General features: G+C 44.1%; 1 protein-coding gene across 3 annotated transcripts in view; it reads right to left on the bottom strand.

The window, feature by feature from the left end:
• Positions 1–16,715, bottom strand: part of LOC119432574 (RNA-binding protein 39-like) — a 104,064-nt gene that overhangs the window by 49,097 nt on the left and 38,252 nt on the right. For all 3 annotated transcript variants that reach the window (XM_037699745.2, XM_037699738.2, XM_049671055.1), the window contains one exon: positions 9–123. In XM_037699745.2, the coding sequence (XP_037555673.1) occupies positions 9–123 (115 nt within the window). The remainder of the gene's footprint in view (positions 1–8; positions 124–16,715) is intronic.

Genomic DNA, 16,715 nt, shown 5'->3' with positions numbered 1-16,715 from the left:
TGGCTCACCTTGCCTACAGCTGAAAAAAACTCCTCCAAGTCCCGAGCACGAATGCGCTGAGAAAGCTGCATGCAGAAGACCGTCCGCATGTCTCGCTCCTCAGGTGTGATGTCATCCAAGCCCCTACGCACATCAAATAAAAATTAGGTTTATTTGAATTACTGCACATCTTTAAGCTAACTACCTTCGGTTAAATAAAGAGCAAGAACGATTACAACAATACAAAGCTAGCACATATATAAAAACGGAAATTCTACGACATCTTGGCCAAGTCTATCTGTAAAACATGGTATTAAGTGACTACTTGTTTCTGTCCTTAAAATCAAATGAATTTTGTACTACCTACATTAAGCAACACACATGATAATGACACTTGACAGCAGATTATAAGGTGATGGTAACTTACTTTTGTGCAGTGTAAACTCTTTCAGGGGCCCACTTTTTTTTTTTTTTAACAGTACCAAATATTTTGTCTAAAAGCACAAGCAGGTAGACCCCCAAAACAAGGAAACATCGAATTACATCAGAACCAGGGTTTTCCCCACGGTGGGCAGCGGGGAAAATGCCACGCAGCACTCTGAATTACCGCCAACCACTTTAAAAGGGGAGACTATACAATTAAAATAGTAGATTTGGTCAAAATTTCAATTCTTTTTCTCTGACCCTCAGGGTAAACTTTAGAAAATTAAAGTTGCAAAAATCCCATTTTACGTGTGCGCTGTTGACAAAAATCGGGTAGAAAATTCAGCGTCAAGAGGTGCCATCATATTAGAGACTGCGCGGCTTTTCGTTGACACTAAGTCGCGATGTTTGTAACGTTGTAAAGAGGAGAGATCTGAAAGCCAGGCAGTGCCATAGTTCACCGTGCAAAAATAAGAGAAGGACAATCGATTGAGAAGAGGCATAACTAGCGCTGCTATCTGTTATTGCTTTATAGTGTACGCAGGAAGCAATCCTATAGGCTGCCCTAAATTTGAATTGCCGGCACGCGTTTCACACATTTTGACAGCAGCAAGCTGTGCATTTCATTGTCCTAGCAATGCTTGGTGATCACGGTAGGCCGATTCATTAATGAAACACGCTAACTAGCCAGAGATTATTTCACTAATGCATCCACAATGCAAATTGTTGCAAGGAAGTTTCAAAATAGTGAAATAATCACATGGACGGGAAGGGGGGGGGGGGAGAGCTCCTGGTTGCAAAAAGTCCACCCCTCAAACATTTCTCAAGAGAATCCTTAACAGCACTTGCCAATTTCTGGTGGCGGAACTGGTGGCGGAAATGCTCACAAATCAGCAAGTGATGTGGAAATCTACTGGATTAGAAAGAATCAATTTGACTTAATTTGATTTATAGAGTATTTCTTGATGCATTTCAGGAAAGGTAGAGAAGCTGAAGGTGCACAGCACCTGATGGGATCACCTGTACCTGCAGTGCACAATTGCACATCACATAGCATGGTTCACACAAGTTCACAGCAGTGTAACAGAATCACTTTTTCGTTTTATCTCTTTTTTTCCTTTAGGACAGAACTGCCACAAGAAATAAATTCATACACTGCATTCCAATAATAAACATACCAAGTAATAACTAATCACGATAAAATTGCTAGTTTCAGTGCATTATACACAAATACACATAAAATACTGTATAAATGCATGTAATGGCCGCACCCGTGAAGGGCCTGTACCCTATTTTGTGGAAGAAAATATTCGGGGGGAAAAGAATCCATGTAAGGACTGCACCCACCCTTTCCACAACCCACATTGCGTACAGCTTTTGAAACGCGCATGCGATCTTCTAGGCGCTGCCCAGAGATGGCCTACAAGAATGTGGCTTCAGCTTTTTCCCTCTTCCATAAATGCGTGTTATCCATGTTGGCTATCAGCATCACCAGATCCGGCGTCAACTCTCGTCAGTGTCAAATGAAAATCGTCGCACAGGCACCATGTTTGCCAAATGGTCGGCCGACCTCTTGGACAGCTTTCATGGTCGCTTGACAGATAATGTTAATGGGGCCCTGAACCACTTTTTATTGAAGTCGAGAAATGCATTTGATTGAAAATGAACTATTTCAGAAAGACTTTGCGCAAAAAGTAATCCAATGCACTGAGCAGAACCCGAGTTATTGGCAATCAAAGGCCACATATGGTCCCATTCATGGTGCTTCTGCCTGTTCAATGTCTTGCACTGCGAAGGCTACGGCGAAGCGGTGCGTCCCCACAACGCTCTGCCTACTGAACGTCACCGTGGCACACAGTTCAAATTTGATTTTGGATGTGCACATAGACGCCACTACTTCCGAATTTGGCGCCTCGTCGCAGCACACCGCGGCAGTCGCGGTATCTATGCCACGTAGCAGACCACAGCTACATAAAACTGTAGTGCATATGTGCAGCGTTTGCTTTGTGCATGACAAGGCTTGAGAGAGCGCTCGCACTCATATGCTCCAGTGTGGCCGTGCTACGTGGTGCGGACTGGCTTTGTCTTTCATCAGCTTGGCCGACAGATGGTAGCCCAATCAAACTTGCGCATTTTGAAGCACTCAATACAAAGCGAAGTCTGCCAAGGCATCTAACCAGGAGCAGCCAGAAGTGAGTGAGCTCTGGCAAGCGTTCATGTGGTCTGACCTTAGGTATCGAATAGTTCGAAGCTAGTTGAGTGGTCAAAACCAGTCGAAATTAGCGAGACCCGACGGCTACGAAACCGATAAGCAGTCTAGCTGAAGTTTAGTTCCAACGCGGTTTGCCGCGGCCGAGCATGAGCAGTCGATGGTCGGCTTCTTCCGGAAGTACGTAATTGTTATCGAAAGCTCAAAGAACAGGAATTGTTTTTCACTGACATTTGTATTGATCTGAAAGCTGCAGCAACTGAAATAAAAAAGTCAGAGCCCTTCCACCCTGTGAAGAGGGAAGTCCAAGGGCGATAACATCGTCACTGCACGCCATATGCTGTATGTGCGAGTGAAAGTGTGCGAGGGTGAGCCGACGATGGTGGCTCAAATCTCACGGTGGCGGCTGTGTATGGCATGACCGCGCAGGCCCTATAGCGATCTGTAATGCCATCTGCAATGAGGATTAGGTGCACTGCGTGCTGATAGCTTCGTGTGCGCTGTGCTCTCGCCGCTTAGTTCACGTTGAAGTGAGAGGCAGCACGAAGGTCAATTCGCTCACTCCAGCGATTTGGCAGCGCTGTCAAATCGCTGGAGTGAGAAAGCGCAATAGCAGTAGTGACCGAATCTTATCTTTTATGCTAAAAAAGTGATGGTTTCCTTATAACAGGCCCTTTAATTTATTTTAATGTGTCTACGGCACACAAATACTTAAGCAGCTTTTTCTTTTGTTTTTCTACAACTTCATATTTTTTCAACAACCAATTACTGTCATTCTTGGAAAGCTTGTTTATAACCAGGCTCTAAAGATGTTAAGCAGATGTCAATTCATGCAGTTCTTTTAATGACAATATAGTATTTCGTGTTTAAAACTGATCTTTATTGTCCCTGATAGTAAGCTGTTTAATTTTCACTGTCCAGTACAAGTGTGTTACCTAATTATACTGAAATAAATATTCGTGTAGTAAACATATGTGCATGTGTTTCACCATTCGATATTTGATACTATTCGTGTTCGAAAAAGTCTATATTCGCCCACCTCTACTTTTTTGTTATGAGGCACGCAGGCGCAAGTAGTAAACAATTATAGAGCAAGATCCTTTACTGGAATTAGCAGAATGGAATGCCCCCGATCAACTGACTACAAGAGTGGGAATGGTCCAACTCTCACCATTCCGAGGAGTTAAAAGGAGTGGAATTGCAAAGGATCTCCACTCTGGAATGGAGACAGAATGAAACGGAGAACCCAACCCCGCCGGAAACACTATTACGCCCACTTATCAACCTGAGTTACGGCTCGTACTAGTAAACTATTGGACATGTGTGTTTCAAACTTCATACCACAGGAATTTGGAGTTTTTTCAGATGACCTGAGCGACCATTTACCAGTATATTTCTTACTCTCCTTTCCTTTACGTACAACGAAAACAAAACTATCTTAAACTTCACATAAATAATGACACACGAAAATTCTTTCGATTAGTCAAATTTCTTAACAGGGGTGAAATAGAAATGCTAACAGATTAATTACATTAAATTTGAGGGTTTTACATTCCAAAACCACGATTTGATTGTGAGGGACTTAAGATTAATTCTGAACCCCTGGGGTTCTTTATCGTGCACCCAATGCACGGTACACGGGCGTTTGGGAAATCGTAAGCACCCTCATGAATAGAAAAAAAACTGAGGGCCGCTAAAAATCCAGGTGTGTTCCCCTCCAAGTCCAAAGAGTCTCCTGGTGGCGAAACTCAGCAATAGCAACTTGACACATACTTGACACCCATGCAAACTTTTGGCCAGTGTGTTGGATCGCAGTCGGCAAGCCAATATGCCGATCCCACATGATGACATCGATTGCACAGTTGCGTATTTGCAGCAATGCAGAACCAGGGTTCGTACAGGTTTCCAAGAAAAAAATTCAAGGACTTTTCAAGGACCTTTCAAAAAATTTAAATATTTAATACGGTAGTTCCACATGTTACATTTTATTGGACAGAACAAAGGAAAGTGATTTCACTTAGTGAACGTACAGTTTCATTCGACTAGATGAAATTCTGAAGCTCAGGGCAGGTCTTTCAGTTTCTTTTATACTTGCGTCTTAATGCTGCTGAGTTCTTCAGCCTTCGCTTTTGCGGTCTTTCTCATGCCTTTTGATTTCACCACGTGCGTGATGTCACCAGTTCTCTCAGCCTTTTCTGCATATCCATCTGTAGAGGCCGTTAAACCGGCAACAACTGCCTCAAGCTTCTTTTTCTTTGTCTGCAACCCTTCAACTTCTTCCATGATTATGCGCCTTTTTGTCTGCTTCCAGTTTTCCTGGTACCGTTTCTTTTCGGATTCTAAGTGTGCACCATAATGCTGCCTCGCTGCAGACACAGCTATTCTGAGTTCTTTTGTTATAGAAACATTCAAAATTCCACCTGCCCTGTCCACTGTGTCACACATATGATACGCTTTGAAATGTATGACAAACCATTCAGATTCTCTACGGAGATCTGGCGGTTGATGCTGAACCCGCGTTCGACAGTTGCTTGCCCATGGCTCAAAACAAGCAACAGCCTGACAGCTTTCCACAGCTCTTTGTAGGAGGGATTGAAGCTCAGGAGGTCATGAAAAAACTCATCCAGCCTGCTAAGGCTCCTCTCAAACAAGTGAAGCTCGTGCTTAACCTCTTGCAGTAGGTCAGTGTATTCTGCCATTACACATTCCCGTTGGCTGTCACTGAGTCTTCCTGCAACGGTCAAGACGCCCACAAGGCACCGATCCAGCTTCGAGCACATGAGCCGTGGGTCTGTGGGCACTTGCGCTTGAATCTTTCAGTGCTTGTTAACATTTGGGGCCGATATTCACTTTTTCAAGCGAAGTACGGTTATCAGGGTTATCAACGTCTACCTGAGCAAATCACCAATACCTGCCAATGAAGACAACACTGAAGCCTTCATGAATTTCACAAGGAGCTTCCGCAAAATACTCTCAAGGTCTCTAGCAAGAAAGAAGAACATTGGCTTGTCAGATTGGCAGTCTTTCAAGAATGGTTGGAGAATGGAAGCAACACTGAGAGCAAAGTTCAGTTTTGCCAGCGTCACAGAATCACGACAAAAGCTGTACACATTTTCAAACGATGCACCCTTTGGTAAGCTCACCTGCTTACTCCTCGCAGACTCCACATATTTCTTTATGTCATTCGAAAGAAGCAAAGCTCTTTCAATGACAATTGTGCTTTCCACCCATCGATGAAACACAAACTGTAGTGGAAATGTTTCCTGGTTAGTCACAGTTGAAAAATCTTCCCTTCGTGCTGGTGAGTCTCTGAAGAGTGCACTCAGGTTTGACAGCAGAACGTCAATGCCCTACTTGCTGGCGCCTACCCCTGCCCTGTAGGCATTGTGGATGGTATGAAGGCCACAAGTCCCCAAGTCAACACATTGGACCTGATGATTTTCCTGCAAGTGGACTTGCATATTCCTAAAGAACTTCAGGTTAACGTTCGGCCCATCCATAGAGATCTGAAGAACCTTGCCGAGTGGCAAAGGCTCCAAAGCCCTTAGAAGTATTTCCTGAATGCCCTCTGCCGTGGAATGCCCCATAAAAGCAGATGTGTAATATCTGGTGGCGACGTTGTGTGACGAGTCCCAATAGTGCACATGCACGTCCATTTGCTTCTCTTGCAGAAAGTCATTCGCTGACTCGTCAAAAAAGCACAACATAATAGTCAAGACTTCTGTACCTCTTGTTGCAAGGACAACAACAACAACAAAAAAAAAAAGGCCTGAGCCCATGGCACGCAACATATACACGTTTTTTTTTTTCTCCGTAGAAAAACGATTTAGCCACGTCGCTGTCGGGAAACATCCGCTTGAACAAGTCGCCTGTTTGTGCAGATGATCTGTACGAGTAGTGGGAGGTAATCACTTTCATTGTCCATAGAATTTCTGCATCGGTAACCACCTCATGTGACTTGCAGGTGCTGTTTAGATGAGTCGCCTGCGATGGAGCCAACCCAGTGGACCGTTCGCTTGTGCTTGGTGCCAGGTAGTTCTGTATAGAGTTTTCAGCTGCCATTTGCACAATTCCACAGTGCTTTGCACTTTTCGCGTGGCTTCTGAGAGAAGATTCGCCCATAGAAGCGATGTCGAAGGTCTTTCTGCAGGATGTGCATTTCGCGTGGTGGGGGTCTGATGTATCCGGCGCAACCCAAAGTTTGTAATCGTCGTTGCTGAGCCAAGTGCTTTGGAATTTACATTTCCCAGGCATTACTCTGAACTATGCGCGCCAGAACTGAAACGAGAGAAAAAGCAAACAAAGCATCGACGGCACCGGAATGTAAACACAGCACAATGTGGCCAACAGACAACGCTCAGGCTATGAGGCTGTACCTGTTTTTAGTGGGTTGCCAATAAATCCAGCCCATGGCAAACCCCCCAAAAAAAGTGAAATACTACCAAATTCAACTGTTAAGATTCATGTAAGTGCTTTTTCGTTACAAATAAGCATGATGGCAAAACTTGTATTTTTTCCGAGGAGGTCGAGACACTCTAGCCTCATTGTGGCCAGCAACTTATAGCTTTTGGCCAACCACAAAGTCGAAGCAAGCCAGAGGGGGGAAAAAAATTGCGCAGTGCTCGCGCGATCGCCTCTTCCTTGCGCGGGAAGTTTGACTTCGCAGTCCCGGCGTTGCGAAAAGCAATAAAGTTTGCCGGGACCACCCTCAACCACCGTATAATGCGAGTCGCACTGTCGGACCCTGTTAAAACCCCAACAATTCAAGGGTTCTCAAGGACGGAAAAGATATTCATGGACTTTCAAGGCCTTGAAAACGGAACTTTCAATTTCAAGGGTTTTCAAGGATTTCAAGGACCTGTGTGCACCCTGCAGAACGTGTGGGTACTATTTTTTTATATAAGCTGCACTGAAAATTAGAAAAATTTAACAGTAAGGTCAAGGTGCAGAACAGTAAAGCCACGGCAGTACGCGTAGCGCTGATATGAAGCCACCCCTCAAAGCAACGTTCACTGCCATCTATTTTGTTATCTCCTAGGAATCCCCACACCCGCATGCTGAAGCACCCTCATACCTCTTTCATGATCGCCCCTTCTCCACTTTTAGAATCGCCATTTTGCATTTTTTCTCTCCACAATCAATCACTCCGTCTCTCTCGGGTTGGCAAATAGTGCACGCAGCACCGGCGAACCGGAACTTGGATTGCGAGAGCGGCCCTCAATGGCGGTCCTTTACAGCATTGCAGAAGATTATCAGCGTTGCCAAAGAGGAAGGCAACAGAGCCACTCACTGAAGATACAACGTGGAGGAGTCGTGCATAAGATATCAGCCTTGTTGGGTGCAGTTATTTCTGCAGGTTATACGGGTGTTTTTTTTTTTTTCTTCCCGGAGTGCTGCAATTGGGGGTGCGAGATATGTGAGAATGCGGATTATATGCGGAAAAATAGGGTATTTATTTTTGCTCCCGTGTCTTGTATCGGCGTAGAAAGATGCCGCCAGGCTATCAAATTCTGCAGATCTTTTGATGGCCTATCAGAGACAACCCCATTGGGTTTTTTCTGCAATGACGTGAACGCATTTTTTTTTTCTTTCTGCCGATATGTGTGTGGATACTTATAATGAATACCGGATATAAAGAAGGTATTTTCATGGTCAATGCAGCTTTGTTATAATGAGGTTCAACTGTATTATGCTGAAAGAAAATTATTGAGATCTGAAACACCTTCCTCCATTCCCACAGTTTATGAAATATAACATGTTAGCAGCGAATTATACATACTATCTGTAAGTCACTCTAAATAGCATATCAAAGCTGCCTTTATATACAAAATGACAGAAATACGTATAGCAATCCAATAAAGCATAATCAGAGCTTCAAGAACAAGAACTACGGAAAGCAAACGCTTTTGCTGCAGGACCCTTCAATCATGACTAATATAGGTAATAACATTAACTTTAATACCCAGAAAAGTTTTAAAAGGGAAGTAAAGGATGTACAATTGAGGTGGAATGCGACACTTGAACTATAAGGAGTGGTATTTGTTTTATGGCTTCTCTGCAGTGGAGCGCTCAGTGAAGTTCAACAAATTGTCCACAACCTTTTGCATCTTTCTCAGGATTGCATTCTAAATACACACTGTCGAGATTGTAGCCAATAACCAAAGAAAAATCTGAAATACCTGTGGCAACCAGAAATCCTAGTTCCTTTTTTGTCTAGGGGTAAGTGAATATGGTATATAGCTATAGAATGTAATCAAGCAGCAGAAAAAAGTTTGATACCAAGTAATATTGTTGTGAAAGCTTTACAGTGAAATTTTATTACCAACCTCAGATGAATCATTTTTTGAATTTACTGAAAATCTAAGAAATCCCCAGCCTATTTTTCTAACTTCTGAGCAAGAAGTGACATTTCCGACAAAAAGTTCGAGAAATTGCAAAATATACAAATTGTTGAATGAACACGTGACAACAGTTCTTTAAAGAATTATAACCACAAATCAAGTACTGTGAGTTCAGAAATATTACATGACGTAGTGAAATATTCAAGTTTTCGATTGTTCCTACTTACACTTTTTTTTTTCAACAGAAACATGATTTTCAATCTTAATATTATACCAACACAGGTACTAAATGCACATTTCAAAGGAACATTTCAGAAAAGAAACAGTAATTACAAAATACGTAATAAAAATGAACGGAAATAACTACATTCACGACAAATTTTATGATTATGACAGATACAAAACATTTAAGACTTCATAGCAGAATATAAGTGCAAAAATGAAAGTCTTAGTTTAATAACTTTTGGAGTCGAAATTTTCCATTCAGCCAGATTGGTGTGCCAGTCGCCGAAACAGTTTCTCATTGTGAAGCACAAATGCATGTTGCATGTGCATTAATACACATTCATCTTGCGTTCAACTTTGTTTTCCTGGTAGCACTTTCAGTGACGCTACTGATCCATGCCATTTCGGAGCAGCTTATTGAGTAGCCAACAATTGACTTTAGAGCAGTAAAATGGACTTTCGGAGCAGCTTTACCAAAGCGAACACAAACTATATTACATGGAGTTTTTACGCAATCCAAACCCAATGAACCCCCCTCCCCCTCAATTCATCGAAGTCCTTACTCTAGACTGCGACGAAGCGATGGTGTCCTAAGATGCGGTTAAAAAGCCAACTTATAAAAGCACAGAAGCACTTGGGGGTGCTAAGTGCAGACTTTGGAAGTGTTTTGATAACTTTCTGAGTGATCTCGCTGCTATAGATGTATCCTTTAAGACGGAGCCCTCTGTAAACAGGGATGTCGATAATTTAGCAGTGCCTAACATAGCAGGCATACTCTCCTTTACTGACCTAAATAGAGTTGGCGGTTGTTTTATTTTTGCGTTGTCGCATGCCGTTATCTCCAGATTATACAAGTCCTCAAAACATAGGAAATTTTGATGAAACTACTGCTCTCTACGCAAATTGATGCTTACATAGGTAGTTTGCCTTGGCATACACAACTTCTGCGAATGAACAGAGCCGGCTAATAAACATACATTTTTTTTATTTCAAGATTTGGTATATATGTTTATAAAAACTTGAGCGATCGATTTGAGTTCAAGTTTAAACTGTTTCATTCTTGAAGAATGCTTCTATTCCGAGATATTGATCATCAAATTTGACTGTCAGTATTAGGTTAATCTCGCATTTATATTTAGGCGGGAGTCGAGACAGACCTCTGGCCCCTCCCGCAAACCCCCAATTGATGTAGCTTATCACGACGGAGAAATGTGAGCCGCGAGAGGGCAGTAGCACAGCTGCTATCAGCTCCACCAGGCTTTTAGGCTGGCATGCTACATAATCACATACGTCAGGACTATTGCTTCTGAATTTGTAATTAGCATGCTGAGTGTAAACTTACCAATGAAAACAGTTGCCGACAGATTTTTCGATTTCTTCCAAAAACGTCCGTATAATTGCACAGGCAGTTGAAAAATGATTTCAATGCTTTTTACAACGCCAACGATATGAAAAACTTCCTTAATTTCATCCTATACTGTCCTTCACTGATACACAACTTACTTAAAATATCGCGATGGCAGGTGCTCTCTCTCGTCACATAGCTCAATATGCGTAGCGCAACCTTTGACTGTACAATGTTATCAGATTAGACTGTGATGCGTGAATTCAGTTTGGAGCTTTCTGCCAACATGCGAGCTTTTGCCTTTCCATCCAGTAAGGGCAATAACAAACTTCGCAAAAGCGTTTGCAGTAGTTGCCAGCATGTCGCTTACTTACTGGTCCAAATGCAATGGAGGCCACCTGCACCCGCCACCACGTAAGCTGGCAGCGAATTTTTGGCACGACGGTACGATCCAGCTAGTCCTACCCAGCGGCACTTCATCAGTATCCAGCGGCGAAAGTTGCCGATTTAATGCAGAGTCGACCAGTCTTAGTAGCGGCCGTACACCATTATTAAAACCGTGAAATCACCTCGCCAACAAAAACGGAGGATAGGCAACAAATTTAAATAGGGTAAAATTGTTCGCGGCCACCATGTCCGAGACATTGTGCGCCTCATGTTCGAAAAATCGAGTGAGACACCCTACAGTGTCCAAAATTGCGGTCACCGTTTCCAAAAGCCCGAGCAACCCTTTCGGCACAGGGTGGGCACAGGTTTCTCGTATATTGCTGAAATGTAGCAAGATGTGACAGGGTTCGCTCTCGGCGCAGTACGGTACAATTGGCGCAGAGGTAGCATCACTGCACTTAGTTCCGGTGGATGTCCTTTCTCTCAGGCTTGCGCTATACAGCTATGGGTGGTGGAGCTGGTGCAGAAGGGACAGTAACTGGTCCTGTGTCCTCTAGTTCTAGGAGCTGTACAATGAGCTCTGTCCTCAAGGCCATCTGGTCAAACCGAGAAGGCCTAGAAAGCTCAGGTGTTTGTGTATGCCGTGTGCAATATGCTTGAAAAATAATATAGCTGTTCACAGCTGTGATCTCGATGCAGTGGAAGAATGACGTCTTCCACCAGCGGATGCATTTCCTCTAAACCTTCTACGAGCCAATCAGCTGGTCAGATTTATTAACTTCAAACATCTGGTGCTACATTCAACAATGAATTGTGCATTCTTCATTGCGATTTGCGGCCACTTCCCATTCTTCTTTCTTCGTTTGGCAAGCATGTGCAAGATAGCAGCGTGTGCTGTGCTCACAATATGCATAACACGTCAATCCTTCTATTGCAGATTACAGGGCTCCCTTGTCTCACAGCAAGAAGTGGATGCCCCCCCTCTTATCTCTCCTTTCCCAATTGATGCTTTTCAGTTCTGTGGGGAATCCCGGGCTATCATTTCGTGCTGTGCCGCATGCTAGTGTCTCGCGTTTTAAGAGGTGCTGAAGAAAAGAGGTCAAGGTGTACAAATTGCCAATTTAAATAATGTACTCACGATCAAGGCACTTGTCGCAAAGCTTAGTCACCACATCAAAGGCCAGCCGATCGGCACTCTGTGAATTGGATGGCGTAGCTGGTTTTTAGGCCCGCAAGAACTAATAATTTAAAGCCCCATTTTACAACTTTGTCTCTAATGTATTGCCAAATTTCAGATTTAACCATTCTTTCATCCAATGAAATTTCACGATAATGCTGGAAAAATGTCGTGGAGCAATAGACCCCTCCTAGGGTACATCGCACCACACCGGCGACGTCAGAGCATGACACGTCACTGGCACACATGCACTGATCCTGGTTGGCAAAACACACCTGCCGCCGGCTTTCTGCAAGGTGCAGTCGAGCAGTGCTTGGTGAAGGTGGGCGCCACGTGGACACATTTCCTTTCTCTCTCTTTTTTTTTAGCCAGATTAGCAGTATTGTGCGTCAGAGAACATCGGTGTGTAGTAAACTGCGCGACGAAAATATGGCAACACTGGCCTCTTGTTTGTTTGCACACGTGAACCACGTGGTGGTCTGTGATGGATTCTGCGATGAATAACATTGGCTTTTCCATGGATGTGTGCCACGTTTGTTGTGGTGTGATGAAGTATGCAGCATTAACAGCGACAATATCAGCTGATTTTTGCGTAGTGAAACTCACATTTTGTTGGTGTGTACGTGCGTGCATGCATGTGCGTGCGCGCACTATGTGATTAGCAATACATCTTGCTTGCGAGACTGTGGATTCGTGTTAGGTGTAATAAGGCCAGTTGTAGTGATCAGGCACCGATAGAACTTCAGGACCCGTAATTTTTGAACAAGTGAGAATGAATGAGACGTAACGATTTGCGAGCGCATGTATCTCAGTGCCATCTGTGCTGTGTGCAAGAAAAAAATAAAAACAGCATAATCTTTGACTAAAAGGTCATGACTATAAATGAGCTCCTAGCACATTTTGCCCACTGCCAAAGCTGCGTGCATATATTTCACCAAGGAGAATGCACAAAAGGCAAACCACTGAAGTTATTGCGTCTTAAAGCTGATCTGATGGGTCATAAGTAAAACTGAACTTTTTTTCTTTATTGTTATACTCACCTTTATAGCAAAACTTTATGCTGTGATCATGCACATAAACATGCAAAAGTTTGGTCTTGGAAGTTTAGAGCAGCAAAAGGAGGAAGCAGGCACTTTTGAGGCATTAGGCACAGTAAAATTACCGCGCAACAGACTATGTATTTAGTATGCTTTTGCTTTGTACATTCACATGACCATGACTAATATTTTAAATTGAATTATGGTGTTCAACATCCTTAAGCTGCACAGCAGCTTATGGGGGACACTGTAAGGAAAGGCTCCCAATCAATTTTGACCGCCTAGGGTTTCTTACCGAGCTCCTAAAGCACAGTAACAAGTGTTCTTGCATTCCTCCCTCATCTGAATTCAGGCGCCACCACAGGGTACGGCTCATCTGAGCCGCCGTGATGGGTATGGCTGATAGTTGTAGCCAAAGTTCATCTTGTATATCGTTTAACACCACAGTGTAAATAAATGGGGTGTAACTTGGTACCTTCACAACAATGCAATACAAATTTTAGTCCGAAGACCAGCAATTTAAGCGAAGCACCATTTCGGCACCGCCAAAATGTGCATCTTCTGTGATAAAATGTTCGCATCCGAAGAGTAATAAATTTTTGTGGCTGTTTCATTAACAGAAGAGGCACGTTCTTACGAAATCACATGCTGAATACAGGAAAATCTACTGGGATCTCTACTGGGAACCATGCACTCAGCAACAATGCTCTTTGTTGTGCCGGAAAAACGGGGACCATTATACTTTCCAAGCACAGTTCATAGATGCTGTCGCTTCAAAACATAGCAATATGCTGAAATCACGATCGTGGCAGTTGATATACAAGCAGCGCTTTTACGCAGAGACACCAGGTCGCATGAACGTTTATTGCCAACCAGCACCCACTTCGAAGAAATGGCAGATGGGAGAGACACTCGCAGTGATGTCACGCTGTTTGCAAACAAGGAAACAGTTGTTGGTTTCTGGGTCAGAAACATGCAGCATGGCCAGGAGCGAAGTGAAGCGTTGCCTTGAGATAATGCTTGGTGGTAGAAGTCCAGAAAACAATTGTGCTGCGCTCCAATGCAAATGCAGCTGCGGCAGTTCCATTATTCCCATGTACAGCAGGAGGGTGATGAACTTCATTTCCACAGGGGTCACTTGCTTCCACGAGCCATCCTTCTCGCTGTATGTTAAAATTAAATTACGGGGTTTTACGTGCCAAAACCGCCATCCGATTATGAGGCACATCGTAGCAGGAGACTCCGAACTAATCTGAACCACCTGGGGTTCTTTAACGTGCACCTAAATCAAAGTACACGGGTGTTTTCTACATTTCACCCCGACCGAAATGTGGCCACCATGGCACGGATTCTCACTGTATGTTGGTTTGGCAAGGATATGCATCCATGCATATTTGTTGGTGTTGACACAGATAGCACTAACAACCTCCACCTTAAAAAACAGGCCACTACGGAGCGCGATCCCGAGGTCAATGCCCGGATCTCTCTGGGGTTGAAACTCTTCTTTGCACTGGTGTCAACACGTCTTGTGCAAATGAAATGGACACACTATAAATAATGAAAATATTATTTTTGACACCAACAGGGCAATTTAACCTGCTCTAGAAATCAATAAACAAAACGGAAGGCGAAAACGAAACTTACCAGCAGATAACAGCAAACATTCCCAGCAGGTCTGGTGAAGTTCATCAGAACTAAACTCTGACGACGCGACACCAATGTCCAAGTCATCACTTCTCAAAGAATCCAAAAGATTGCTTCAAGCAGTGTTGGGATCAAGCAAAACAGCTTTCTTTCGAGTGCACGCAGATTCGGATGTCGAAGCCATCGCTCCGCTGAAGTGCGCTTCAACATTTAAACTTGCACGCTCACACGGTAAAAATGTGAACCCACAGAAACACCAACTCTAGTTTGTATACAATCACCGAGATGGTGCTATGAATCCAGGAATGCGTTTTTTAAAAAAAGGCGTTCAAAAACATCGTTCACTGGTGATCGATGCCTAGTAGCATGGTAAGGAACAAGTTAAAATGCCACCTAAACCCAAGGTAGATTAAGATTAGCAAGTCAGCAAATAACATGCCTGGCCATGTGCTCCTTACAATAAGGCGGTAACCAGTCAACCAGGCAGTTGTGTTCGGTTTCACAGTCCGAACCGGCTTCCTCTTGGAACCAGTTGTCCTCACTCCTTGTCCACCTCAATTCTGCCGGTCCCTTCTTGCATGCTGCTCTGCACTCCAACACCTCACGGCGATCCATTCGTTCTTGGTCCTACCCCTCTAGCCACTGCGTCAGTGACTGCAACACTACAGAGACGCTGTTACATTCGAAAGTGGCTTTCAGCATGCAATGTCCATTCCAACTCGCAACGCTGCAAGCAGAGCTGGTTCAGTGCAGAGAGTGGGCCTGCAAATCGCACAGCAACGTGTCTTGCGCATCGCTGCCACAATGGTCTTTTCACAAAGTGCGGATGTGGCGTGCAGTGTTGTTAAATGCAAACTCATGTAAAAATCTGTCCAAGTGGGGGTTGGAATCGAATTTGTTTTGGCCGCTTGCAGAACTATAGTAAAATGCTGTTTGCGGAAAGCCCTTGTCTTCAAGAAGACAAACGGCAGCGCAGGTATCTCCAGTTCTTGAAGCAGGGTGGCGATCTGGTTTTGTGCCAATAACAAAAGGCTGCAGTTTGTACGAGCCATCCATATGCGCAGTGAGCAAAACTAGGCCAAAATTTGATATACCTATCTGAATTCAATATACAGTAAAACCCCGGTGATATGACCACGGCTGGCACGAATTTCGGTGTGATACTAATTCGTAACATTCCCCGGCTGAAATACATTGCTTAAAATACGAAAAAAATCGGCCATTCCGAATGCGTTGCCGCGCCGCTGTGGATTATACGCACAACAGCGGCGGCGGCCGTGCCAGCAAAGCGACCGGCACAGGCACGCGGGCACAGCGAGATCTGGGCGGGGTCCATAGTCGCCAACCAACCAGCTACGTCACCCGGCTGTGCAATCTCTCATTGGTCCCCTCCTCGAGTGGAGCGGACATCACAGCCCAGCTGATGCTTTGACCAGCGAGAAAGTAGACGAGGACCGTTACAGCAACGACGACCGCGGTAGCAGCCCCGACGGCCGAACGCCCCCTGCACTTGACGTGCTGAGGCATTCAGTGGCGTGTGAAAACATTCCTGAGATCACGTGCGCGCACTTTTATGCCTTTCAGAAGGTGATCATTGACGATTTGGGCATGAAAAAATGCACACGGTTAGTAGAACCCTGTTGATACGTTTTTCAAAGGCTCGCAGGAAAAAAAAAAAAGTTGCAGTTTCGCCTGTAAGGTGAAGCAACGATTGCGATAGCAAATTAGTAGACAGCTGTACAAAGTAAGGATAGTAGTTTTACTGGCCGTATAAACATGTAAACATTCCTTTACCAACTAAATTAACAAGCACGGTGTCGCGCGCGCACAGGTAAAAATCAACACATCTCGCTCGATGACAGCGGAAACTCGCTGTCAAAACACTGAAGTAAGGAAGCACAGCAGCAGCAGCGAGTGAATTGACCTTCATGCTGTCTCTTGCTTCAAC

The sequence above is a fragment of the Dermacentor silvarum genome, chromosome 1 (assembly GCF_013339745.2).
Source record: "Dermacentor silvarum isolate Dsil-2018 chromosome 1, BIME_Dsil_1.4, whole genome shotgun sequence".
In the NCBI taxonomy this organism is placed as follows: domain Eukaryota; kingdom Metazoa; phylum Arthropoda; class Arachnida; order Ixodida; family Ixodidae; genus Dermacentor; species Dermacentor silvarum.
Note: the sequence above shows the minus strand (reverse complement) of the source record. Positions and strands in the feature narration are given on the sequence as shown.